Source organism: Sorex fumeus, unplaced genomic scaffold (genome assembly GCF_029834395.1).
Source record: "Sorex fumeus unplaced genomic scaffold, SorFum_2.1 ptg000061l, whole genome shotgun sequence".
Lineage (NCBI taxonomy): Eukaryota > Metazoa > Chordata > Mammalia > Eulipotyphla > Soricidae > Sorex > Sorex fumeus.
Window position 1 is genome coordinate 55,816,844 of NW_026606118.1, and position 27,860 is coordinate 55,844,703.

General features: G+C 36.3%; 1 protein-coding gene across 3 annotated transcripts in view; it reads left to right on the forward strand.

Annotated features, from left to right (window-relative positions):
- SUPT3H (SPT3 homolog, SAGA and STAGA complex component) overlaps positions 1-27,860 on the forward strand; it is a 468,323-nt gene that overhangs the window by 327,226 nt on the left and 113,237 nt on the right. For 2 of the 3 annotated variants that reach the window (XM_056125945.1, XM_056125943.1), the window contains 4 exons: positions 8,456-8,531; positions 15,836-15,948; positions 17,384-17,491; positions 21,744-21,914. In XM_056125945.1, the coding sequence (XP_055981920.1) occupies positions 8,456-8,531; positions 15,836-15,948; positions 17,384-17,491; positions 21,744-21,914 (468 nt within the window). The remainder of the gene's footprint in view (positions 1-8,455; positions 8,532-15,835; positions 15,949-17,383; positions 17,492-21,743; positions 21,915-27,860) is intronic. The other variant, XM_056125944.1, reaches the window with a different exon arrangement.

Here is a 27,860-nt window from a genome sequence, read left to right on the forward strand (position 1 = left end):
GATGGCTTTGACAAGAAAGTGATTGATTTCAGATATATGAAAGGTAGCACTGATGGGACTTGTTTAGAAGGATTTGACTGGTGAATTAATCTAAAACACTTTATTTCAAAAATAATTTTTTAAATCCTTCATTAAAAATCTCAGCTATTCTCTATAGTAGCAATAAAGGAAGATTCAAGCGGGGCCTACTTGTTCTGTATGTAGATTTCCTCCTGTCCTTGAAGAGGATGTTGAGAGCTCTGTTGTACCCATGGGTTCGCCTTCACAAGACTTATTTAGAGAGGCCAGAGTTTCCTTCCTTCCTTCCTTCCTTCCTTCCTTCCTTCCTTCCTTCCTTCCTTCCTTCCTTCCTTTTCTTTCTTTTCTTTCTTTCTCACATCCAAAGATGCTCAGGTGTTACTCTGCACTCAGGAATTACTCCGCCGGGTGCTTGGGAGACCATATGGGATGCTGGGAATCAAGCCCCGTCTCCATATACAAGGCAAACAAACACCCTACCTGCTGCCCCAGGCCAGGATTTCTATTGTGTAAATGGAGGCAGCTGTTTGGTACTTTTGTTGGACTCCTAGAGAGCTTGATGTTGCCTAAAGCAGAATGGAAGGGTCTTTGGCTTTAACTCAAGGATAAGATCAAATCTGTGCAGTAGAAGCTTTGTATGTATATTAGGAGGCAGTGTGATCATGTTTGATCCTTAGCAACCAAAATATTTATTAAATATTATTTAAATATATAAGCAACTATATATTTATATCTGTGCTAGATTCAAAAGCCTTGTCCTCTTGGGGCTGGGGCAATAGCACAGCAGGTACGTCGTTTGCCTTGCATGTGGTCGACCTGGGTTCGAGTCCCAGCATCCCATACGGTCCCCTGAGCACGGCCAAGGGTGATTCCTGAGTGCAGAGCCAGGAGTAACCCATGAGTATCACCAGGTGTGATCCAAAAAGAAAAAAGAAAAAAAAATCTTTGTCCCCTTGTCTGACTACTACCTAAACCTGTAAGACATTTTAGGAATGTTTTTTAGAGTGTCTAGAGTATTTGGGTGTACATTTAAATAAAAAAAACACAATTAAAGGTTAAATCATCCTCATTCATACAAATTGAAAAGCGCCTAGTCTTCTCTTACTTTAAAGAACTCGTTGTGGGGATGGGGAGCAGCTGGAGATAGAGTCCAGTGGGTAATGAGTTTGTCTTGCACTCTCCTGACCTGGGTTTGATCGTTGGCACCCCATATAATCTCCCAAACACACCAGGAGCGAACTCTGAGCACAGATCCAGGAGTAAGCCCTGAACACAGCTGAGTGTGACCTCAAAATAAGCAAAAGAAAGATATAAAGATCTAGTTTGGGCGGACACATAGGTTTTTATATTATTTGCCAATTTAGTTATTACAGAGTATGTTGCAGTTATAGAAAAACATTAGTGAACATAACTCAGTAATTCTCCGTGAGTTTTCTAACTAATAGAATTAGATTGTATGCCTAAAAATGATACATTTCTTAGCACACATTTTATTAGAGGACAAGAAATACATTACTGTATAAATTTCCCCATTACTAGTTGAATAAATTGTGGCACTGTAGCACTGCCGTCCCATTGATTTACTCGAGTGGGCACCAGTAACATCTCCATTGTCCGACTTGTTACTTTTTTTGGCATATCGAATACACCACAGGGAGCTTGCCAGGCTCTGCCGTGCGGGCGGGATACTCTTGGTAGCTTGCCGGGCTCTCCGAGAGGGACGTAGGAATCAAACCCGGGTTGACTGGGTGTAAGGCAAACGCCCTACCCACTGTGCTATCGCTCCAGCCCAGTTTAATAAATACAGATTTAAAACTTTGAAGTTGACATTAAGCTTTGGTTTTAATAAAAGGTATATTTTCCTTATGTGACCATTTGTCCTCATTCTCAATAGTTTAAAATATGGAGAAATTTTTTAATTCTTATATCTTCACTAATTAATATTGGCCAAAAATCCCCAGGATTTTGAAATATCTCTTGTGACTAATATCACAAATATTTCTCTATTTCCCAGTAATTTATCTTGCTGACTATTACTCAATTACTTTAATCACAAAATTCCTTTTAAATATATTATTTTCCTGGAGTCAACAGATATTTCTTTAGAAAATCTCACGTGATCGCTATAATACATTCGCGTACCTTGGGTACACAGGAAAGTACTTAAAAAGTCACTCAAAAGGAGCTAATTAGCACCAATGAAAACTTTCAATTTTGTAATCATTAATCAGGATTCTGAATTGACTTTCTGGATGTTGTAGTAACATTTTCCTCCTCCTGTCCTATCATCTGCTGAGTGAGTGTGTGTGTGTGTGTGTGTGTGTGTGTGTGTGTGTGTGTATCATGCTTATGCTGTTTCTTTATGATTTTACCCACTTGGTAAATATTTGTGTGTATGCATACATATACACACATATTTATGTATACACACATATATACACACGTGTGTGTATCTGTATATTTTCTTTATAAGTCAAGCAAAATTCATTTCAGAGGAAAATATTCATTTGCTTTAGAAAAGCTTTTTTTTTACTGGTACTTTTTAAAGTAGTAAGGAAATTTGTAATTAAAAAGCAAAACTTTCCAGAGTCTGAGAGATAGTACAGTGGTTAAGTCCTTGCACACAACAGACCCAAGATTAATTCCCCAATACTCCGTATGGTCCTTTGAGCCCTGCCAGGAAGAATCATTTAGTAGAGCCAGGAATAAGCCCAGGGCACAGTCAGGTGTGGCCCCCAAACCAAAGAAAAGCCAAAACATAAAGTGAAATTTCTCTATAATATAAATTCTATAGTGATATTTATGATAGAAATAATATTTAGAGATAAATACTTTAAAGACATAAAGTATATGCTTCCAGATTTTTCCTGTGTTTGCATATTGCATACATACATGTGTTTAAACATTGTTACTTGCATTTTTGCATTTTCAGTTTCTTGCCCATTATTAAGAATATTATGAAGTGGTTCATAAGTTCTCCCAGCTATAATCTTTATAATATACTATAATCTTTGAGGGAAGACAAAAGCACATGTATAAAGGTACACGGTTGGGGCAAGATTGATAATACTGCAGATAGAGCACTATCCTTGCAAACGGCTGACCTGGGTTTTGATCCTCAGTATACTATATTGTCCACCGAGCACCACCAGGTATAAGCCCTGAGTACAGAGACAGGAGTAGGCCCTGAGCACTGCTGGGTGTGGCTCAGAAATCTAAAAAGAATAGAAAGGAGAGAGAGAGAGAGAGAGGGAGGGAGGGAGGGAAGGAGGAAGAAAGAAAGAAAGAAAGAAAGAAAGAAAGAAAGAAAGAAAGAAAGAAAGAAAGAAAGAAAGAAAGAAAAAGTAAGAAAGGATTAATACCTTAGGGGTTTAATACTACATGGAAGAATAAATACGGTTCAGAGGAAAGAAAGTACTATGACTTGGTGTACTCAGGAAAACTTCCTAGAGGAGGCAGTACCTGTGATGAAAGAGAAGGAGTTAAATTACCATCTGGATCAGGGAGAGGATGGCAGCTCAGTAATAAGGGAAGTAAAAAGAACAGCAAAATATGGCAGATGAGACAAAGTGTGATCTGACTAAAGCAAAGAGTTTGTTGGGTTTTAGTGAGAACAATGTTTGACCACACAGAGTGGGTCCCAATTATGGCTACATTTGGAGGCCAGGCATTTGTTTCAGTTTATGAGGCAGAGAAATGGAAGTAATCTGGGGATGGAGGAGGGCCGACTATGGTGAGGTCTTGTTGTATGCCAGAACTGTCTCCCTCTGTTTATAATTAAGTAGTTGTACTCAGATATGTTGGAAGAATTAAAATATTTGAAGGGAATCAATCAAGAATCTATTACAGTTTTACCGGTCCAGGAACTGTACAGTGGTCATGAAGGCAAAAATCTGCCAGCTGATTTGAGAAAGTCTGTCCTGACTCTTCAGTAGGGATACCTATTAAACTACAAAATGATATAACTCAGAAAATAAACCTTGGTTCTGCCTCTGAGACAATCCAGGTAAACCCATGAACTTCTGAACATCAATTTCCGTATCAACAGTGAGTTGATATACGGTTTCTCAGTATCTTCAGCTTAAATTCACTAGTCCAATAGTATCCTTCTGTAAATGGACCCTATGTAAGTCAGCATGTATAAACACCACATCATACATGTGATGTCAGGTTGCTAGATGCTGCTAGAAGTTTCCAAAATGACCCAATTCCTGTTTAATATGAGGTAGCTGGTAGATCACCATTGGCGTATTTTCTTTTTCGTGCAGAAAGAATAGGACATTTCAGTTTTATAAGACTCCTAATAATGCTTGGCTGGGTTTGGTCTTTTTTTCTTTCTTTCTGTTTTTTTTTTCTTTTTCTAATTTGAGGTAGAAGTAAGAAAGGATTAAATTTATATTGCCTTAAAAATTAGATTCCATGATTCTGTTTTGTGGAAGCATGCTGTCATTTTGATATGAGAAATCACCAAGAGATACAGCAGTATATACCTTCTAGATAAAACCTGTATATTGATTTCATGTACAGTGGAAGCATGCAAAGAATTTAGTAAAACTGAAGGCTGCTCAAAGAGTCCAGCCTCACACCTTAAGCTGGTAGGCAAATGGCAGTTATTGTTACTGATATTTTCAAAGACACAGCAATTTTATGTTTGGAATGAAAACTTCTCACTAAAAATTTGAATTAACAGATGTATAGTAAAACTGTTGTGTTCAAAGTGTTAAACAAATTTTACTGTATAGCACATCTGTAAATATACTAGGTTGCTACCTAGTATATTTAACTCTTAGGATATTTAGTTTACTGTTTTGAGGTAGGAACCAGAAAATGAGTTTATCTGGCATGGAATTTTCCTTCTATTTAGTTTTATAATAGTTGGGGGGAAATATAACTTCTTGGTACTGAGATGAGTTAATATGCCTGTGACTTTAGCTTTTTAAAGAAAACGCTATTCTTGTGAGGTGTTAAAATATTTTTGGTTACTGAGAAAATTTTAGGAATAATTTCTTTCACACACAATCTTTTCTTGCATGCCCCTATATTATAAAACTTTGCTGTATTGGGATACTTGCTCGATTTCAGAAAAGCCTGAGAATAGAGCAATATTTTCCAAAAAGTGTTAGGATTAGTGTTGATGTCTAAAAAAGTCAAGGAGTGGGAAGATTCAGGAGATAAAAGCAGAAGATAAGCTGGACTTGCAGATCCCAGAATGTGACTAATCTAAAGATGACCTTACATTCATGTGGCAGCCAGAGATCTGAAATTGTGTCATTTGAAAATGTCCCATGTAAATAAAAGCTATCAATAACCTGCTCTAATTGTTTTGTACATATCTCAGAGCAGAGCCTTTAGGATCCAAGTTTTACTTCTTATTTTGCCTCTTTATTACATCTGTTTAACATTTTGTGTGTGTTATCATTTTGGGACCATACCTGGTGGTGCTCAGGGCTTACTCCTGGCAGGCTAAGGGATCCCACGAGGAGATTGAATTCGAGCCAGCCATATGCAAGGCAAGCACCCTACATGCTGTACTATCACTCCAGCCCTTCTGTTAGCCCTTTGCTTAACACATTTTAAAACTTCTCAAAATTTCAGTGCCCTCAGAGAGATGGGACATGATGTTCCATGTAAAGAGTAAACATTCTTATTCTGATCATACCCTTTTACTAGATTTAGGATTTTGCTTCACCCTTCCATCTTTTTCCAGAAATTTATTCTGGAAAAAGCAGAAATAAAAAAAAGGACAAGGTCTTCCAAGGCTCAAGTAGTAGAGCACATACACTGCCCTGTGTTCAGTCATGATCCACTTGCTCTTCCCCTTAGCTCCTTCATATACAGTATGCATAGCACTGCACACTGCACTGCACCGTCCTCCCGTTGCAGTTCAAAAGAATTTCAAATAGCTAAACTCAATGAAAGCTGGTAAATCAGGTGACCATAACATAACCTCTTAGGATTAGTCTTTCTAATTTTCACTGACATGAAAATTTATCAGCTCTGTCAACTACTTAAGCATATAAACAGAAGCAAATTTCTTTTTAATTTTTTATTTGTTTTTATTGAATCACACAGTGAGATACAGTTACAAAGTTGTTGATGATTGGGTTTCAGTCAGGTAATGTTCCCTTCACCAGTGTACATTTTCCACCTCCAATATCTCCCGTTTCCCTCCCACATCCCTCTCCTCATCACCTGCCTCCTCTATGGCAGGCATTTCTCTCTCTCTTTCTCTCTCTCTCTCTCTCTCTCTTGCTCTCTCGCTCTCACATATATAAAATAGAAGATAAAGTGTTTTCAGTCTTAGAGGCTTTTTGTGTACAAACACAATAGTAACTGATTTTATGTTCAGAAAACATCAGTTTCTTCTTGCTTCCTGTATTCCTTTGGCAAACATTTAATAAGTCATTTATATATTAATATATTAAGATATATTAATATGAGACAAAGCTAAGTCATTTACTGTGTCAACAAATACTTCTAAATATGTAAAATCTCACCCCAATAAAATGCCCACGAAAAAAAATGATGAGTTAGATACACAGACAGGGAATATATTCAATGTACACATATTCACATATAATTCTTACTGGTTAATAGAATGTGAATATTAAAGGAAACTTGAACCCAGAGGCAAATATACAAGTCAGGTTTGCATCAGCATATGTAGTGTCTGTGAGTATGTGTGTGGGAGATTAGGGAAGAAGAAAGGGAAGAAAGAAAAGGGGAAAAATTAGTCATTAGTCTTATAAGGAACCACAGTAGTTTATAAATTGTATTTTAACTCCCACCCATCCCATCTTTTTTCTCTAATGATCTTTACTTTTTTCATCAATTGATAAATTATTGAAATTAAGTTGAGTTAATTTGTGCTTTATTCAGATTAAGTGGATTAAATGTAGCACTGTCTTTTCACTATCGTCCCATTGTTCATTGATTTGCTTGAGCGGGCACCAGTAACGTCTCCATTTGTCCCTGCCGCATGCTAGTGCAACCCAGTGGTGTCTGCTATCTCCAGGAACACTAAGTGAGACTTGTTGTTACTGTTTTTGTAATATTGAATACCCCACAGGGAGCTTGCCAGACTGTGCCGTGCAGGTGGGATACCCTCGGTAGTTTGCGAGACTCTCTGAGAGGGACAGAGGAATCTCACCCGGGTCGGCCGCATGCAAGGCAAACGCGCTACCCACTGTGCTATTTCTCCAGCCCCTCACTAAATGTAATTTTATTTGATTTAAAATGACTGAAATTGAAAAAAGAACAATTTCAGTTTTAAGTATTAAAATATCCAGGTATCAGAAATGATACTTAAATGCTTCAGTAACGACGATGAAGAGAACTTGTTGGGGACCAGTGGTAGAATTCTTGCCTTGCATGTTTGAGGTCCCAGGTTCATTCCGCAACATTGCCAATAAAACAAAAACCAAACCATAGTCGTTCCTGGAGCAGCAGAAATCAGCAGAAATAGCTCAAAAAGTGGAGTGTATACCTTGTAGATGCTAGGACTGGAGTCCATTTGCAGGCTCACAGCCCTGCTGGATCTGAGTGTCACATAGGGAGTTACCCAGGAGCCCCGAGCACTACTGGGGAAACTCGCCCCCACCAAGAAAAAGTGAGATATAATTTTTAAAATGAAGGGAAGGAAAGAAAGAAAACTTGTGAACATCCTTCCAAAGTAGAAAGAAGAAATAGAAATCTCAGGGATTTGTTTTTTTTCTCTACTGACCAGAAAGTCAGTCCAAGTGCCCGTCTGTCTCTTTTCCAAATGCTTCCCTTGCCAAGGAAGCGGAAGTGGTTATACTCTTTCCCACCAAACTATGGTTGAATTATAATTATCCTACCTCTTGTGGGACAATGAAGCAGCAAACATCTGCTATACTGAATTAAAAAATGCATGAATGAACCTATACCAAACTCTGAATCATACCTGGACTCGGATTAAAGGATTTATGTTGTATTTACCTTTCCCTTTATTTTTCTTTGCAGTTGAAATTTGAATTTGTTAGCTCTGGCTCCATGTTTGAACTGAAGGGAAATATATGATTCCATTCATTGACTCCTATTTAACATTGTAAAACACCAGCCTTAAGGCAGATAGGCAATAATGGTTAATTATTTTTCTATTTGACCTTATTACATTCTCATAGTTTTTCTTTTTCTTGAAAAGAGTGGTAAAGTTAAGAAAATTTAGAAGTACACAATCTAAAAAGTGAGGTATTTAGTTTTGTGTTTTTGTAATTTTTTTTTTACAAAATAAGGAAGGAGAATTTTAAACTTTATTTTCAAAAAGGAAAAAACAACTTTAGTGACTTATAATTTTGTATAGCATTATATTTATGATAGTACTAAACTTCAACTGGAGTAAAGAAGTAAAATGAAATTTCAGTTCTAAGTTTCACCTGTGAAAACTTAACATTTGTGTCTCTATTTTATATAATAGAGGGCAGAAAGGCAAACTCGAATTATGGACTCAGCTCAATATGCAGAATTCTGTGAAAGTCGACAGTTAAGTTTTTGTAAGTATTATTTAATTTTGCTTCATTATATGTTTAAAAGATGTGTTACATATATACTAAAAATGATATCATCTCTAGTCCTTAGAAATTGGTAATTTAGTGTATTCATAGTTGCAACTGTTATAGAAACAGTCTCTACATTGTTGGAGAGCCTATAAAAATTTTTACCTGACTCTACTATTTTGCATTTAATAGTACGAAGAGATTTTAAAGGGTGTTAGTAATACACAGAGAACATGTTAATTATTCACACTACTTTTAGTAAGAAAAATCCTATTTTTCTTAATATTCCATTTAAAACTTTTTTCCAGTTCTTGCTCATACTTAGAATATTTTTTATGATTATATTTGACCCATAATGAATCTAGTGCTGTGGTCATGATATTTAAAAGCCCCTAAAATTAATACATACCAAACGCTCCATAAATTTATACCTAAGTCATATTATTACAAAAGAACCTATCAATACATAGGTTTTTTTCAATTTTTATCTGTAACTTCCTGCTATGGTGTGTATTGGTGTTAATCAAATTCATTATTAGCACTTGTTCGCCTAACTCTCAGTTAAAATTAGTATCCCATCACTCCACTCAGAATTACTTAAAAGTACGAAAAGCTAATAATAAATAGTGAGCTAGATTGTGTAGCACAGTATATTCATAGGAGCAGTCAAGTGATGACTAAGACTCACAGGATAGAGGTTAAAGAGTAAGTATGACAAGAGTCCAATTAGAAATATGACAAAATAGCACATGACCTCCGTCTGAGGGATTATAGACACAATGATGTCTTCAAACAAAGAGCTGTTATGTGTCCATACTAACAGCGTTCTTGGTTTAGGAAAAGTAAAATGAAAGCTTCATTTATAGATACAGAATACAAATAAATGACACATTTCAAATAGTGTCCCATGTAAATGTCAGTAAAATATAGGAAAACATCTTTTGGAAGACTTTTTCCCCCCTGACTAAATATACTTTACAGTCTGACTAACAATCTGGCATCTTACATCTGTAAAGCATTAAGTGAATGACACTTCAGATCATGGTAATTTCAGCAAATGAGAGGCTTTTGTATTATAATTTTTAGTTTTAAAAATGGCATTCAAAACTTTTATAAGTATAAAGTTCAGTTTATAAAGTAACATGTAGTGCTATTGAACTATTCTTTAAATCATATTTCCAATCTAATTTGCTGAAAGAAACAAGTTTTATTTTGTATTAAAACATGCTAATTGACAGTCCCCATACATCCTTTGTTTGAAAGTCAGATTTTTTATAACTTAAACTAATATTCAATAGATTATAACTTTATGTATAAAATAATTATAGTATAAAAAGCACACCAAGCTTATATTTTTTTCTTTATCGCCTGTTAAATTACAATCTACGGGAATTGGCGATATTGTCACATGTGTCTTAAATTTACTAATTGGTACTATTGGTACATTTTCAAATGACATCTTTATAAATTTATTGGCTGAGGGCAAGTTGTAGATTCAGGACACTGTCATATTCACCAGTCTTTTTTATTTATGTAAGTCAAATCATCACCTTCTTAGGATTGTTCAAAATTCACAAAGCTTTAATCTAATTATAATGTGGCAAATCTTTTTTCAATCCTTCTTTTCAATCTTGTTTTGTGTGTGGTTTTGTAAATAATACATAAGGCCATTTTAAATTTTATCCCTCCTTTGTTCTATTTGATTGGGTTTTCTTCTTTCCATTTTTCTCCATTAATTTGTGTCTATATGTGTGTATATAAATATACATATATATGTCATAAATTGTCATTCTCTAACAAAGTATCCTATTAAGTAAGATGAAGTATCATGTTATCATACTTTGTTAGCAACTGTTGTCGTTAATTTTTAATACATATCCTTGACTTAATTTTTTTTTTTTTGCTTTTTGGGTCACACCTGGCAATGCACAGGGGTTACTCCTGGCTCTGCACTCGGGAATTACTCCTGGCAGTGCTCAGGGGACCATTTGGGATGCTGGGAATTGAACCCGGGTCAACCGCATGCAAGGCAAAAATGCTACCTGCTGTACTATCGCTCCAGCCCCTAATTATTTTTATCAAATTTATTTTTTTTTCCTTTTTTTTGGTGGAGTGAGGGGTGTGTGTAATCATGGAGTGAGGGGTGTGTGTAATCATACTTTGCTATGTACAGGGCTTACTCCTGGCTCTATGTTCAGGGAATATATCTGGCAGTTCTCTGAGAACTGTATAGTGCCAGATATCAAACTAAGTTCAGCCATATGCAAGGCGAGTATTTTCCCTGCTCTACTGTCTCTTCATTGCTTTTTTAAATAATGTTTGTTATTTTGGGTTTCATGTTTTACAATGCTGCTAGTGCTAGTGTTTCATGCATACAGCTTTTAACACCACACCCTCCATCATTGTTCTAGTGCCCCCCACTTACTCTGTCACCTAAGCTAACCCCACCCCTTCCACAATGGCAAGCTCATTCTGTGGTCCAGTTCTCAGGTTCTATTGCCTTTTGGCATTTGTTATTCCCTAACTGTTTCTTTATATGCCATATCTGAGAGACCATTTTGTATCTGTAAGCTTTTGACTAATTTCACTCAGCATAATACTCTCCAAATCCATTCATGTAACAGTGAATTGTATGATTTCATCTGTAGTATTCCACTATCCATATATACAGTGTTTCTTTATCGACTCATCTTTTTTTAGACACTTGGTTTGTTTACAGATTTTAGCTATTGTTAATCTTACTGCAATCAACACAGGCACACAGATAACTTTTCAGAATAGAATTTGGGGGGGGTTACAAATCATTTTAAATTATTTTGATAATAATCAAAAGTTTCTTCTCATACTTTTGTTTTCCTAAGACTCTTCAAGTAACAAAATATCGTATTAAGTATGATGAAGTATCATTTTTATGCTCATGCTGACTTTACTTTGACCTCATACTGGAACGGTAGTTTAGCTGTGTAGGAAATTATAGGTATTTATGAAATTCGTTGTCTATTAGATTCTTCTGTTGATAAGAAGTCAGCCATCTACTTGTTCTGTATCTATTCCAGTGACAGAGACTAGGAATGAAATTTTTCCCACCCAGTCCTTTGGCATATGGGAATCTAAATAAAATTTGATCAGTAAATAAATGTAAAAAGAAGTGAATAAGGTGTTATAAAGTGTTCCAGGAAAAACCATGTTTAAGTGAGGTTATTTAAAATTCAAAAATTTATGTGGGGAAGGGGGGCTGTTTTGTTTCGTGTTCTGGCTTTTGGGCCTTACCTAGCTGTACTCAGAACTTACTCCTGACTGCTCTCAGGAGTCACGTCCAGTGGGACTTCAGTGATGATACCATGGTCTAAAGATTGAACCCATGCCAGCCGCTTGCAAGACAAGTGCCTTACTGCTGTACTATGTCTCTAGCTAGGGCTAGAGAATCACTAGGATTCTTAATCAAGAATCCAGTGACTGTGGTTTTTGAAGATATTGAAGTAACAGAAGAATTTCTTCAGTGTGTAATAAGCATTGCAGAGAAGGGAGGAAAGTCAGTAGTGGAAAGACTATTAAGTGTTGAGATTGTAAGAATAAAATAAAATGTAGAGATGAATGAATGGATTTAGAGATGAATGAAGGGATTATTAAGATTTACCTGAATTTTGTTTGCAATCATTTGTGTGGGGAAAATGTGCATAGAAATTTACTGACTTTAAGTATCTCAATGAAAATTTACTATATACAGAATTTTATTTTCAATACACACTGAAAACCCAGCTTATGTTAGAAACCTGATAATCCTAGGAACTTTTGATCACTGCTTAGAATTCTATTTAAATTGATGATTAGTTTGTATGATTACCCTTTTTGCTGATATTAAAAAGATAATTGGTAATTCATTCTGAGGGAAAGAAACTATCTAACCTAGAACTTTCTGTGTCTTTTCCCCCCTGCAACCAGCAGTGCCCTGGAAGACTTTATCTCTGAGCAGTTTTTTTTTGTTTTTTTTTTGCAGTGAAAAAATTAGCTCAAAGAATCATTTGCTACTGGAATAACAGTTACCCAAGGTTTTTTAGTGGAACTTTTATTGATCTTTATTACTCATAGAAAAGTTTGATCTTACCCTTTCATTAAAGAAATATCTCTCATATGTTTGCTAATTCATCCATTCCTTCATTTCTTCTAGAAATATTTACTGCGGTCTGCTCATGCCTGGCACTACCCTCATTGCTCAGTATGCAGAAGTGGACCCTTCTGTTCTCAGTGTTTAGACTTTAGGGAACTGACTGCTAATTCTGTTGCTCAAGTAGATATACCTGAGAGAATATTAAGATCCTTTCCCTCACTTTAAAATAAATTGTTTAGGAACCGGAGTGATAGCACAGCAGGTAGGGTATTTGCCTTGCATGCGGCCGACCTGAGTTTGATTCCCAGCATCCCATATGATCCCCTGAGCACCGCCAGGAGGAATTCCTGAGTGCATGAGCCAGGAGTAACCCCTGTGCATCACCAGGTGTGACCCAGAAGTAATCCCTGTGCATCTCTGGGCGTGACCCAAAAAGCAATAAAAATGAATAAATAAAATTGTTTAGGAGCCAGAGAAATAGTGTAGTGGATAAGGTATTTGCCTGGCATGCACCAGACCCAGGTTCAATCACCGATACCACCAGAATCCCTGAGCACAGAGCCAGGAACAAGCCCTATGTACAGCTGTATGTGCCCCCAAACCAAAAATATAATAATAATAATAATAATAATGATGATAATTGTTCAGGGCTTAGTCACCAAATGTCTGTTTCTGTGTTCCTAACAATCTGTCAGAGGAGAAAGGAATAAGGCACAATTTATTGATCTTGCCAAATTGCTGCCTGTTAACTTTTAACATCAGAAGTATTCCACAGATGTTAAACAAGTGTTTGTGAGCTATTGCAGCTTACTAGTTAGATGGAATGTTACATGTCAGAGAGCATTTGGAAGATTGGTTACTTCGGGGAGATAGCTTTAAGGGGGATTATCATAATTCTGCCACAGTTGACAACTTTGGATATGTACTTTGATAGCAAGACTTAATGTCTGCTATGATTTATTTAGAAGAAAACGCTTGTGTATGTGGAATCCTGAAGATTGTATCTGTAAGGATCAAAACATCATGCTTTTGCTGTTAACTGTTTTATAGACCTGTGGGACCAGATTAATCAAAAGAATAATCCGTGGTTTAAAAAATTAAGCCAGCAGTATGATTAAATCTTCACTATATCAATCATTCTGTCTTACTAGTTAAATTAGTAATGTCTAATGAAAGTCCCATATCAAATTTACTCTGATAGTTTAGAGATATTTAACAGAAGCTTCCATATGCTTGGTACTGTTAGATACATAGAGAGGCACCATCTATAATGTTTTCACATGAGGAGTTTGTAATATTATGAGAAATATAAACATACACAAAGGTATAAGCTTTCAATAAATGGCTTGAGTGGGATAATCCCCATTTGGCCAGTGAGGGCAAGATTTCTATGAATGGAGAGTGATTGAAAGTTATTCTGTGAAGGAAAAGGAGCAGGAGTAAAACACAGACAATTATACTAGAACCAGGTGACATTTCAGTAAAGGAATAAAACAAAAAAAGTCATATTTGAACCAGTCTTGGTGGTTTTGAGAATCACACTTAGGAGTTTGGACACCTCTGTAATCAGGAAAATGTTACTGCTGGCTTAGGTCAGATATCAATTTATTTTATTAATTCTCACTGTATGACCTTGAGCCTGTCTAGAGATAAACACATTTGGAAAGATGTTAAAAGTAAAGTTCCTTTTCTTGAGGATTTTCATTACACAAGAATTTCCATTGTAATAAATGTGAATGGTTTTACATACTGTGTTATGTAGTATATATACAAATAAATGACACAAATTCGTCAAGTTTTTTCTGGAGTAATATCTAGGCACTAATGAAACTTGTGGTTGCGCAAGCCTCGGGCAACCACAAATGAACATCCAAGCTCACAAAGCAGTACAGAGAAGCGATAAAGGAAGACCTCAAAGAGAGAAGAGCAACAGTGCTGGCAGATGCAGCAGAAGCCGGAAAAAGCATTCGCAACTCCCGCCTGTCCTTCGCCAACTACAAGACCAAGATGACTGCCCTCTGAAGTCCTGATGGATCTCTCACATCTTCCAGAAGGGCAATGAAGAAGATTATCCATGACTTCTACTCGGATCTCTTCGATAGCCACATCCACCTGCCCACATACCAAATTCTGCAGGATGGATATGTCATTCCCAGCATTCTCCCTTCCGAAATCCGACACACCATTTCGTCAGTAAAGAAGTGAACAGCACCCGGCCCAGACAAGGTTAGACCCAAACACCTGAAGAACCTGCAACTAGTTCTCATCAATATACTGGCTTGTCTCTTGACATGCTACCTGTCTGAATGCAAGGTTCCATCCCAATGGAAAACCAGCAGGATTGTTCTGCTGTACAAAAAGGGAGCCATCCACGACATTGGCAGCTATCGCCCGATCTGCCTATTGTTTGTCGTCTACAAGCTGTTCAATCAAGTCATCCTGAATAGGATTGGCAGAACACTAGATGAAGAACAACAATGCGAGCAAGCCGGGTTCTGCAAAGGATTCAGCATGATCGACCATATCCACACAGTGACCAAGCTCATTGAGGTTTCTCAGGAGTTCAAGATGCCACTCTGTCTAACGTTCATTGATTTAAAGAAGGCCTTTGATTCTGTTGAGACTGAAGCAGTCATAGAAACCCTAGCCAAACAGGGCGTTCAAACTCAATATATCAGGATCCGTAGTTCGAACCTCCATCGACCGTCAAGAATCAGGGATGCTGTCTCATTTGCCACAGCGTCAAAATCAGATGGGCTGGACACGTAATGAGATTTGAAGATGACCGCTGGACTAGAGCCATTACCAACTGTATTCCTCGGCACCTCAAAAAGATCGCGTGGCCACCCACTTACAAGATGGTCAGACTTCTTCATCCAGACCTTGAACAATTGGTTTGAGGCTCTTCCTGTTCCAAGAACGAGCAGATGCCATTGGGCTACACTAGCACGTGACAGGGATGAATGAAGACTTTACTGGCACCCACTCGAGCAAATAGATGAGTAATGGGATGTCAAGTGATCAAGTGAATGAAACATCAAAATATTTAATTTCTAGTGAATTTGTTATCGTTCATCTAATGCATTCCTTATCATTTGAAATCTTCAAGAGATGTGTTTTTCATTTTGTGATAATATTCATTATTAAAACCATTCAAAAATTAAGTTTTCTGTACTTTTGTTTTAAATTACAGCCAAAAAAGCCTCCAAGTTTAGGGATTGGTTGGACTGCAACAGTATGGAGATGAAACCCAATGCTGTCGCTATGGAAATTTTAGCCTACTTAGCATATGAAACGGTGGCACAGGTAAGAATCTAATCTGCCATATGGATTATAATGTCTTACATGACATACAGTCACATATGACTGGTTTCTCTTTCCCACTGTCCATAATCAGTTCCTTCCTACTTGTTACACCAGAAGTCAGAACAGCCAAGAATTTTCTCCTGTGACAGTCATACCTTAAATTCCTGAAATTTAATTTAGTTATGTTTCTTCACATCGATAGCTATTGTAGGAAGCTTTGAGCAACTTTGTTATAACCAGAAATGAAATATGCATAGTTCCCTAAATACAGATCTGCATTGTATAGATATCACTTTCAGTCTTTGAAAAATACCTTTCTACAAATGTACAGTCTACTAGAGTGTTTGCCAAATTCCAAATCTGGAAATAATGTGCCCTAAAAGTTTCTCAAGAAATTGACCTGCAACCATTAACATCTCCTTGATCCTTATATTCCTCGATTGTACTTTAAGACAGAACTACCAGATCAGAATCTTGGATCTTGGAGCATTTAACTTTAATGATATGATTGTTATATTTTATATTTATAATTCTTCTTATTTACATAACGTCAGATGTAGAATAATAAGTGTTATGCTCATAAATGGAGGTCACTCTTGGCAGTGCTCAGACCCAGTGGTGCAGGCCCAGCAGTGTGTGCTGGGACCACCAGAACTATTTCCAGCCACGCTTGGGGATGACTGCAGCGCTGGGAACACAGCTCACACATGCTAGGATGTGCTCAACCACTTGAGTAGTATTCTATACTTAGGTCTGTATTTTATTTATTTCTTTGTTTTTGGTTTTGGGCTGGAGTGATAGCACAGTGGTAGGGCGTTTGCCTTGCGCGCAGCCAGCCCGGCCGAGCCAGGTTCGATTCCTCCACCCCTCTTGGATTGCCTGGCATTCTACCGAGAGTGTCCAATATGCCAAACACAGTAACAAGAAGTCTCACAATGGAGATGTTACTGCGCCCACTCGAGCAAATCTATGAACAATGGGAGGACAGTGTTTGTTGACAGTTTGTTTGTTGGTTTGTGGGGAGAGGCATATCTGGCAGTGCTTAGAAGCTACTCCTGGCATTTATGGTTGGAGGTCACCTCTGGCAGTGCTTAGGGGAAGAGGAGAGGTCTGGGTTCAATCCTAGGCGTGCACTTGGTCCAATTGCTCCCTCTATCCAGCCCAAATGTCTCCCAGGTAGTTGTGAAGTAAAATCCAAGAACTACTCCACTCGGAGGTCAGAATCTATCATTTATTCCTGGGTAGATACATTCTCCTTCAGTCAATGAAAATGCATGATCATGTCCACAATAAAGATTTTTGGTTTTTTTTCTTTTTTCCATCTCGACAAACAGTATTATTATAGCATTGGGAATATATTACTTTTAGCTGTGTAACTTTAGTTTCATTTGTGGCTATTTCCAACTATGTAACTTTATTTTTTCTCACCTTCTAGTTAGTGGATCTGGCTCTTCTTGTGAGGCAGGACATGGTGACCAAGGCAGGGGACCCCTTCAGTCATGCCATTTCTGCAACCTTCATTCAGTATCACAACTCTGCCGAGGTTAGTATCAAAAAAGTCTTTCACTGACACCTCCATGAATTGCTTCCTCATGTTTGAGATTTACATTAGAAATTCTTTGAAAAATATTATGAAGGTATGCATAATATTTAAGTAATAACAATACATTAAATATTCAAATGACTATTTAGAACCTGCTTTGTGCTAGGACCTAGTTCATAGTTTTGTGTATGTATATGTGTGTTTGTTTTTTTTTTTTCGGTTCTTTTTATTTTTTAAGCTTTCATTGCCCTTATGTGACAGTGGGATTATTGGGAAGTACTTCTCATTTCTGTGGGAGATGCATAACTTCTAGGTAATTGAATGACATTGAAAAATTTATTAATATATTTGAACATCTAAGATGATTGTTGCTATTTATATAATAGTCTCATCTGTTTATTTTTAACTACATATTTCAATTATCTGTCCATCTCAATGTAATTTAAAGAAATATGGTTTAATTTATTCTCAGTATTTAGATTTACCCTATCACGTGCAGGCTACTTCCTTCTCTGACACAGTTTATGTTGCTAGGATTCCCACCTGAGGAGCCTATGAAGTCTTCTTGTCAACTTGAAGGCTATTTATAATAATTTTGCTATTTTGGTAAATATATGTATCACATTTTGTATGTGTATATATGTATATTCATATATAAGTGTGCATATGTATGTCTACATATGCATCATATTAAATTTCTGATTTTTAGGCACACATTCTTAAAGACTGCATGTACGTATATATATATATATGTGTGTGTGTACATATATATATATATGTACACACACACATATATAGTCTTTAAAAATGTGTGCCTAAGAACTAGAAGTATAATACCATTATTAAGTGAACTTGACAATATTTAAATTTTTTTTACTAATATATAGCAATTTCATGAAATTGGATCTATAACTCTAAAGGCAGCAAAGATATTAGGCATCCTCTCCAGGAATAATTTGTGTAAAGTGAGTGTTGGATCAGGTTGAGAGAAATATATAACCTGAAAATGGCCATGTTCTGTTTTATTTCTGTTCCTTATTTACATGTTATCTATGCCCTATTAGTATCTGTAATGAAAATGATGACTCCAACCATCTCTAAAAAGTATTTTTTATCATTTTCAGATTACAGACCCCTTTGAAAATCTGATTTAAAAAAAGCCATAAGCGCTTTATCAATATATACTTTCACAAATTTTTCACGTACCCATACGTATTAGAAACCATTCTATGGGTCAGAAGGATTTGTGAAGCTTACAGATCCCAGGTTTATGAATCTCCATTCTGCAATACTTGAAAAATACACAGGATACATGCTGTATACATAGTATTTTAGTACAGGTTATAAGTTTCACATCATTTCATGCCCTTTGGAGAATGAGATTGCCTTGGAATCGAAGTAGGAATTAAAACGTTTATGCCCATTAAAAATATTTTTTTAACATATCTTGGAAGAGTACACCTCGTTGTCACTCCACCTGTGCTGAAAAGTCCCAGAAGCCTACTCACTTGATCAAAATTTTTGTTTTCTTTACATTGTAGCCCAAACTATGATTCCAAGGAACACCCTTTAAATGTCTGGTACATGTTCAGTTTATGAGGATGTAAAATCGTATGCTTTTCATTAACAACAAGACAAATTTGCTGAAGCATTTCTAGTTGAAGAAATTTCCAGTGAACATAACAAGCCTAGTTTTCACTTCACATACAAGGGATGCCTTGCAAGACTAGGAATACTCTTTATTTTCCCTCACTAACTTGGTTCTCCAGGGTGGCCAGGCTGTCCTGGGCAACAGTTCAGCAACCTCAGCTGCTGTTCCCAACTACCCCGCAGTTAAGAAAAATGGCCTCTGTGTGCTGGATTTCCTGGGCTCTCTGGGAGGTGGGAACATGAGTGTCAGAAAGTATCATGCCTAATTATGGTAGTACAATCCTCAGACTTTTGTCTTGCCTTGTTCATCCCCCCTGCACATAAGTTATCGGTGATCAGAATGGTCAGAGAAACTGGTAGTCTACTTGTCCTTTATTGCAAGAACACCAAGAGAATGACCTGAAGTGGGACTCTTACTCATCCACGTTCCAAACAAGCAACCATTACAAGGGAATGCTTTAAGGAATATATCAAAGTGGGAGCAGAGGAGGATTCTGGTGGCTGATGTGATCTGTGTTAGGAGAGATAGAACATTCTGTTAAAATAAACAGTTAACAGGGACAGAGAGAGTTTATAGGGATAAAGATGCTTGCCTCACATGCTGCCCACTCTGGTTTCACCCCTAGAACCACATGGTCCCTGAACATAGTATACATAGTATTTTAATACAGGTTTTAAGTTTCACATCATTTCATGCCCTTTGGAGAATGAGATTGCCTTGGAATCGAAGTAGGAATTAAAACGTTTATGCCCATTAAAAATCTTTAATGGTAATGCCTGGAGCCCCCCTGGCATTACCAGATAGAGCCCTGCAAGCCCCCAGCACTGCCCAAGTAACCACCATAATCCTTGGCACCACCAGGCCTGAGCAGCATGGTATACTATGAACCTGGCATTGAACCACCCTGTTAACTAAGAACCACCCTCTCAGAGGGGTTCCAGGGTACCTTGCAAGACTAGGAATTCTCTTTCATTTTCCCTCACTGACTTGGCTAGTTAACCTCATGGGAGATATACGTACATACAGCCATCAGACAATTCAAGATAGTATATAGTAATTTCAGACAGAGACTTGGAAAATGCAGAGGTTAAAACCTCCCTTATTAAAACCAAAGAAGGCTGTAAAGGCAAGTTGGGTTGAAAGACAGGGCATTGGTGAGATGGTGGAGCTGGAGAGACTACTCTCAGCCACAAAAACAGAATAATTATAATCATACAAAGAATAAAAACCTGATCAACCGTCTCAATCCAGGAATTCGTTGAGAAGAGGTACTAGGAAGTTAGAGTAGAAAATGAAGGCCTTAGAAACTTATTAGAGTAATTTAGGAAGAGTTAAAAATTTCTTCATTGAGAATGATGAATTCAAAGAGGTGTTTTAAGAATACTCATATAATGGCACTGTGTGTAATCAATTATACATTCAGTCGGAAATGCAAGGCAAGTAGATAATCAGATGTATTTTATTTTAATGATTATCATTCTCAGAATTAAGCATATTAGGAACTGAGCTAATTAAACTTGGGTTTCCCAATTTTATATTAGCAAACATACTCTTCAGTTTTCTAGATTATTTTTATAACGTGGTTTATTCATAGGATTTACCTTACTTTCCCTAAGAATAACTCAGCAGATTAAGGAATACATCAAAGTGGGTGCAGAGGAGGATTCTGGTGGCTGATGTGATCTGTGTGAGGAGAGATTTTCTTTCTTTTTGTGTTTCTAGGCAAGCAGATCAGAGAAATATTTTTGAAACCAACATCTAAATGTCAGAAAAATATTTTGAAGTTTAGTATAATTTCAAGAATATAAATAATTATGGGTTATAGATAGATAATGTGGTTTGTATGCAAGATGCAATGAGGGAAATAGAGGTCGATAGTAACATATATGAAAAAGATTGAGAGACTTTGCTAGGAAAATTATTCTTGGGAACATTTTATGAGGTCACTGATAAGAAATCTCTTGCTTTGGTCTGTAAGTACTGTACTATAGGGTGAATATTGGCACAGTGGAAGATATCCGAAGAACAAACAGAAATAAAGAAAACTGAAAGCATGTATCATATAAAAAGGTTAAAGAGGGTCTAGTATAGCAGATAGGGCCTTTGCCTTGCATGTAGCTGACCCAGGTTCACCCGGTGGCATCCCATATAGTATCACCCCCAAGCACTCCCTGGACATTCCTCCACATCCCATATGATTCCCAAAATATTGCCAGGAGTACTTCTTGAGCACAGAGCCAGGAGTAATTCCTGAGCATCAATAGGTGTGACCCAAAAACCAAAACCCAAAACACGGGCAAACAAACAAAAATAGAAAGAAATATATCTTTATCTGATAAAATAAGAAGAAATTTTAGAAATTGTATTTGAGGAATCCCGATGTTGTCTAAATGATTTAACAAATTAAAAAATTCGCCTGTTTAGAACCGCCCCCCCCCCCCGTGCTCAAAACAAGATTTCCATTTCTACATCATGGATAAGAATAAATTGTGTTTTTACATTTATAAAGCTTCAAATAGTCGTTCATTCATGAGCTTGTAAGCTGGATCTAGTGTTAGAAGTCCAGATCACTTCATTTCCAAACCACGTCTCTTTGGACAGGGGTCTTGCATGAAGTCCTACCCCGACTCCCCAGAGAGTACCCCTCCTGCCACACCCACGGCCCCATCATCTGTACCCCAGCACTCAGGGAAAAGCACGGCTGCATCTTCCGTGGGGAATGGGAACGCTGGACCAGACTCTGCTAAAGCCAAGCAAAGGAAAAGAAAGAAGGTTTGTAATTCTTTCTTTTTTTAAAAGTAGAGAAAGACTTGTTGAGTTTCTTTTCAGAGAAATAGTAAATGTGCTATTTTTCTCATAATCCAGATTTTTAGAAGCAGCTGCTTTACATTACCCATAAAGTCTGCCTCTCGAGTTTGGAAAGGCCTTTCCTCTGAAAAAAAAAAAAGATATTGCTGTCTCCAGTGTTGATTATAAACAATTTTAAGCCTAAAAAATGTTAGATTTACAGAGTGAACACCATGTATCACCTATCTAGATTTTACAGTCTATATTTTAGTATATTTATGGACATTTTTCATAGTAAATGCAGATACCAATATATGTCAATGCCTAAATACTTCATGTATTTCCATTTTATTTGTGTATTTTTTAAGCTAAGGTTTATTTTTAACTATACCATTTGATGAATTTTTATGAGTATATAGGCCTATTTTTTTAAATTCCTCTGAAGATGTAAAATATTGTAATCAGCTCAGAAACTTCCTTCATTCCTCCTCCCAGTCAATTCCTGCCACCATCATTAAAAAAGCAACCATTATTCTTAGTTCTTCATTATATAGTAGTTTTTTCTTTTCTAGAACTCATTACAAAGAGAACCTGTGTATGAGCGTATATTCTCTTTTTCTGGTGAATTTTTTTTCACTCAATCTATAGTCTATAGTTTTTTATGTGTAATTGATTCTTTATTCCATAATATTTCATTTTATGAATCTGTAGATTCATTCTCATTTTGATGAACACTTAAACTGTTTCTCCTTTTTCAGGTATTACAGATAAACCTGTTATGAGCATTTTTGTCACTGTTTATGGATTAAATGCTCTCATTTCCCTTAGTTATATAGCTATTAATTAAATTGCTTGGTCATAGAATATTTATGTAGTCAATACAGTTCCCATCAAAATTTCAGTGAGGCTCTTCCAGTACTTAGAACAAACTTTACTAAAATTTCTATGAAACCATAAAATTCTCCAAAGATCCAAAGCAATTTTAAAGTAAAAAAGATGATGGGAGGTATTGTATTTCTCAACTTTGAATTTTACTACAGAACTATAGTAATCAAAACTGCATGGTACTAAATAAAGATAGACTCAGAGACCAGGGGAACAGAATCGAGACCCCTGAAATAAAACTCAAATGGACAGTTCATCTACAGCCAGGGAGCCAAAAAATAGGAAGTGAAGCAAAGAAAGTCTTTTCAATAAATGCTGTTGGGACAGATGGAAACGCACATGTAACACACAACTCACAGAATTCTATGCAAAGTGCAATAAATATTTGGAGGTTAGACCAGAATCCATAAAATACACTGAAAAAAATTATTTTTCAATTTGGAGATAATTTAAAAAAAAGTAAGAATGTCTCTTGTACAACCCATCATATTTTTTACCTATATTAAAAAACTTCATAGATAAAACTGTCCAGGAAATGGATCATGAAAGTGTCTTTAGCAAGTGGTTCACAAAGGAATAGAAGAGAACAACAAAAATAAACAAAGGTGACTACATCAAATTAAAAATTATTTACATAGCAAAAGAAACTCGGACTAAAGAGATACCTGACCAAATGGGAAAACATATTCGCACACAGTTCATGAGATAAAAGGCTAATATCTAAGATTTGTAAAGCGCACAGAAAGCTCAACAACAATAAATCCAATAATCCCATCTAAAACATGGGGAAAGAAATTAACAGACTCTTTCCTAAAGAAGATGTGGGCTACTAGTAGGCATATGAAAAAGTACTCGTTATCACTTATTATTAGGGAAATGCAGATCAAAACAATGAGTTATTATCTCTTACCAGTGAGAATATATCAAATGGCATATTTCAAGAAGTCAAGAAATAAGCCATGTTGGTGAGGATATGGTGAGAAAGGAACCCTCTTTACTGTTGGTGAGAATGTCACTGGTTCAACCTCTGTGAAAAGCAATTTGGAGATATCTCAAAAATGTAAGAGTAGAACTCCCATACAGTACCACTTTTTGGCATCCCCAGAAAACAAAAATTTTATATATATATATATATATATATATATATATATGTGTGTGTGTGTGTGTGTGTATATAAAATTATATATATAATATATATAAATATATATATATATCATTTCAAATTAAAATTTGAAATCTATGTATGTTTGAGAGTATCTCGCCCACGCAGCAAAGCCTGGCAAGCTACCCGTGACGTATTCAATATGCCAAACACAATAACAACAAGTCTCACAATGGAGACATTACTGGGCCCGCTCGAGCAAATCGATGAACAATGGGAGGACAGTGATCAGTGATCAGTTATAGTGCTTAGTACAGTAACCAAGATATCCACCTATGAATGAATGGATCAGGAAGTTGTGGTAGGGGCCAGAGAGATGGTAAGGTACTTGGGCTACATGCAGCTGACTCAGGTTTTTATCCCTGGCACTCCTGGGCACCACCAGTGGTGAGCCTGAGTACTGCCTCGTGTTGACCCCCCCGCAAAAAAAAAAAAAGGGAGAAATTGTGGTATATCTACACAAAGGAATATTATGCTGTAAGAATGAAACCAGTTTGCTACTGCATGTATGGAGCTAGAGGGGATCATGATAAGTCATTCAAAAGGAAAGGAAAACAGATACAAAATGTTCTCTCTCAGATGTGGGGTTTAAATATATGCAGTAAGGAAGCAATAAATGATCAAATAAATGATCAAAGCTAAACAGAACCTAAGAGTTGGTCCACAGAACTGAATTTGGAGGTCAAAGGAGGGAGAGACTCTTGGGACATCGGTGGAGGGAAGTGGGCACTCTATTTGTGAATGTGGTGTTAGAATGATGTACACATGAAACTATCATTAACATTATTGTAAATCACAGCACCTCAATAAAATGTCATATAAAGACTCAAGTTTCTGCTCAGAGCAAAGAAAAAACAAGACAACTTTTCCAAATTGCTTTAGCATACTTCCACCAGCTATATACAAGACATATACAAGATAATAACATACAAAAGGTTCAATACCTTCACTTGCTCATTAATATTTGGTAGTGGTTTTACATTCTAATTATATTAGTCTGTATTTCATGGTAGGTTATTATATTTGGGTTGGCATTTCCTGAGTGACTAATGACAGTGAGCACATTTCATATTCTGATCGACCGACTCTCCATCTGTCTTCCTCTTTGAAGCTTCTCTAAATACTTTACTCACTTGGCTTGAGGGAGTGTTGGCTTTCATTAGAAACTTCTAGAAGTTCTTTACTTGTCCATATTACTACCCTCTGTCAGGTCTGTTTTCACATATTTTCTCTCAGCTTGTCACTTACCTATTCAATGACTTAATGATGTGTTTTGGTGAACAAAATTTTGAACTACTTATACTTCTGTTCATTTTTTATTTTAGGTTTTTTTTTCCTGTGCTGTCTCTCAAGCTAGCTACTCCCACGTGGTGATATTATTTTCTGTCAGTTTTATAGCTTTAGGTTTTATCTTTAGTTCTAGTAATAAGTCTGGTTAACTTCTGTGTTATATGCATTGAGGCCAAGTTTACTTTTGTACACATAAATATCTAAGTATTATAGAATTGTTTGTTGAAAACTACTTTCTCCCACTGAACTGCTTTGGTGGTTTTGTTAAAATTAAGAGACAGTGTATGTTTGTATGCTCATTTCTAGGATTTCAGTCTTGTCTTATTAACTGTTTCTTTTGTCCATACTGCTTAATTACTGTAGATTTATAATAGGTCCTGAAGTCAGGCAATGTAAGACTTCTAACTTATTTTTCATACATACTATACTGTGATTATATGACTACATGTGGCCATACTGTGTCCTTTGCATCTCTTTGTACGTTTTAGAAATCATCTTGTTAGTTTCTACCAAATATAAAATATGTAGGAAGTGAGTGTTAGGGGTAAGGGCAAAGACAACAGAAAAAGAAAAGTTTAGTGATATTATTTTAATTTATTTAAATGTTTATATCATTTTGGGGATATGAATGTCTTCATGATAGTCAAGCCTTATAATCCATGACCATAGCATATTTTACCTGATATAATCATTCTAGCCTTGCATTTTTCCATTTATCAGTACCCTTAATATTTTAAGTACAGATCTTATAGATAGCAAGTTGTCACTTTCTAGGTGTATCATTTAATTTTAATCTTCAGTAGTGTGCAATTTCATACGTGTTTTCTATATGGCTGGTTACAGATGAACTATTTTCCTGGGTTGGTTTTTTTTTTCCCTGTAGTCCCCTCTATTCTATTTCTCTGTTTCTCTTTTCTTCTAGTTAATTAAATACTTTTTTTTAAAATCCATTTAAACTTATCTACTGGTTTATTAGAGACTGCTTTGCATCATTTTTTTTTCAGTGACTATGTTAAAGATTACAATATGCTTCCTAAAACTTGTAAGCGTAATTTGGATTGTAATAATGCTATTATATTAAAAATTCTGAATTTTTGTAAGTTCGTTTACTTAACTTTCATTTTGTATTATATAGTTATCATATATGTTTATGTTAGTGTATTATACCTACATGAGCTATGTAATCTTTGCCTTAAATTAGCAAATATACCTCAAGGAGAATTATGGGAAACATAAACCTTAACACTTATATTTCTTCTATTCTTTATTTCAGTGTTAGTCACATGTCCATTATCTTATTACTGTTTCGCTGCATATGATGTCTTTATTCTTCTGTAGATGTTTTCAAAACAGCCTCTTCTTTTTGCTTTCTAAATAGTATCCATATCTTTATTTTGTTAAGCGTTTGGCCTTAATATATTAATAGAGATCATTTTATTTGTACTTATCAAAGAGTTCATTGAACTTTTTGAATATATAAATACATGTGTTTAGCCAATTTGTGAGAATTTTCAGCAGTTCCCCCCCCTCAAACTTCTGCTTCTCTCTACTTCTGAGAATCCAAGTACATATTTTAGTCATGTTGATGTTGTTTCACAGATACTTGAGTCTCTATTTCATTTACCTTTCAATCTGTTTTGTCTGCATTTTTAAGATTAGATAAATCATATTGATCTTTATCTTCCAGATTCCTTTTGCCATAAACTCTAATGTACTGTTATGCCACCAGTAATTTTTTTGTGGTGTTTCATTTTTATTTTTCTTAATTTTAGTTACACTTCTCTCACTCTCTCTCTCTGTTTGGGGGCCACACCAAGTAGTGTTGAGGGATTTTTCTCCTGACTGTGCTTGGAGGACCATATGTGGTGCTAGGGATTGAACCAAGACTGGTCATGTGAAAAGCAAGCACCTTAACCCCTGCACTATCTCTCTGGCTTTGATTTATCATTATAATATTTAACTTCTGTTTTTCATTTTTCCATTTATTAAAAACATGTCTTCTATGTGTTCTTGAGAATACTTACAATAGTCACATTAAAATCCTTGCTTGGTGCAGAGCTGAAGCAATAGTACAGAACACAGGGTTCTTGCACATGGTGAACCCAGTTTGATCCCCAGCACCCAAATGATTCCCAAGCCCATCCAGGAGAGATTCCTGAGCACAGAGTTGGGAGTAAGCCCCGAGTACCACCAGGTGTGGCCTCCCCACACCCAAAAAATTTCACAAAATCCTTGCTTGGTGAATTAAATATCTGGAGTGTGTGTGTGTGTGTGTGTGTGTGTGTGTGTTTATGTGTGTGCATGCGCATGGGGCGGGGGGTCCCAGGGATCATGTTCAGTCTCATGAATGCCAAATGTACACATCACTGTTATAGGCCACATTCCTAGCCTCAAATATCCGGGTTTTTATGCTAAAACATTAAAAACAGGGAATTCAACTCATTGCCATTCTCTTCTTTTAAATATAGATACACACCTTCTAGTTTCCACCAGGTTTTGGTCAATAATTATTGCTTTCAGATACTTGCTTTTTATAATTCATCTGAAATTTATGCTTTTTTATTACAATTCAATAACATAAGAAACCATTTGTC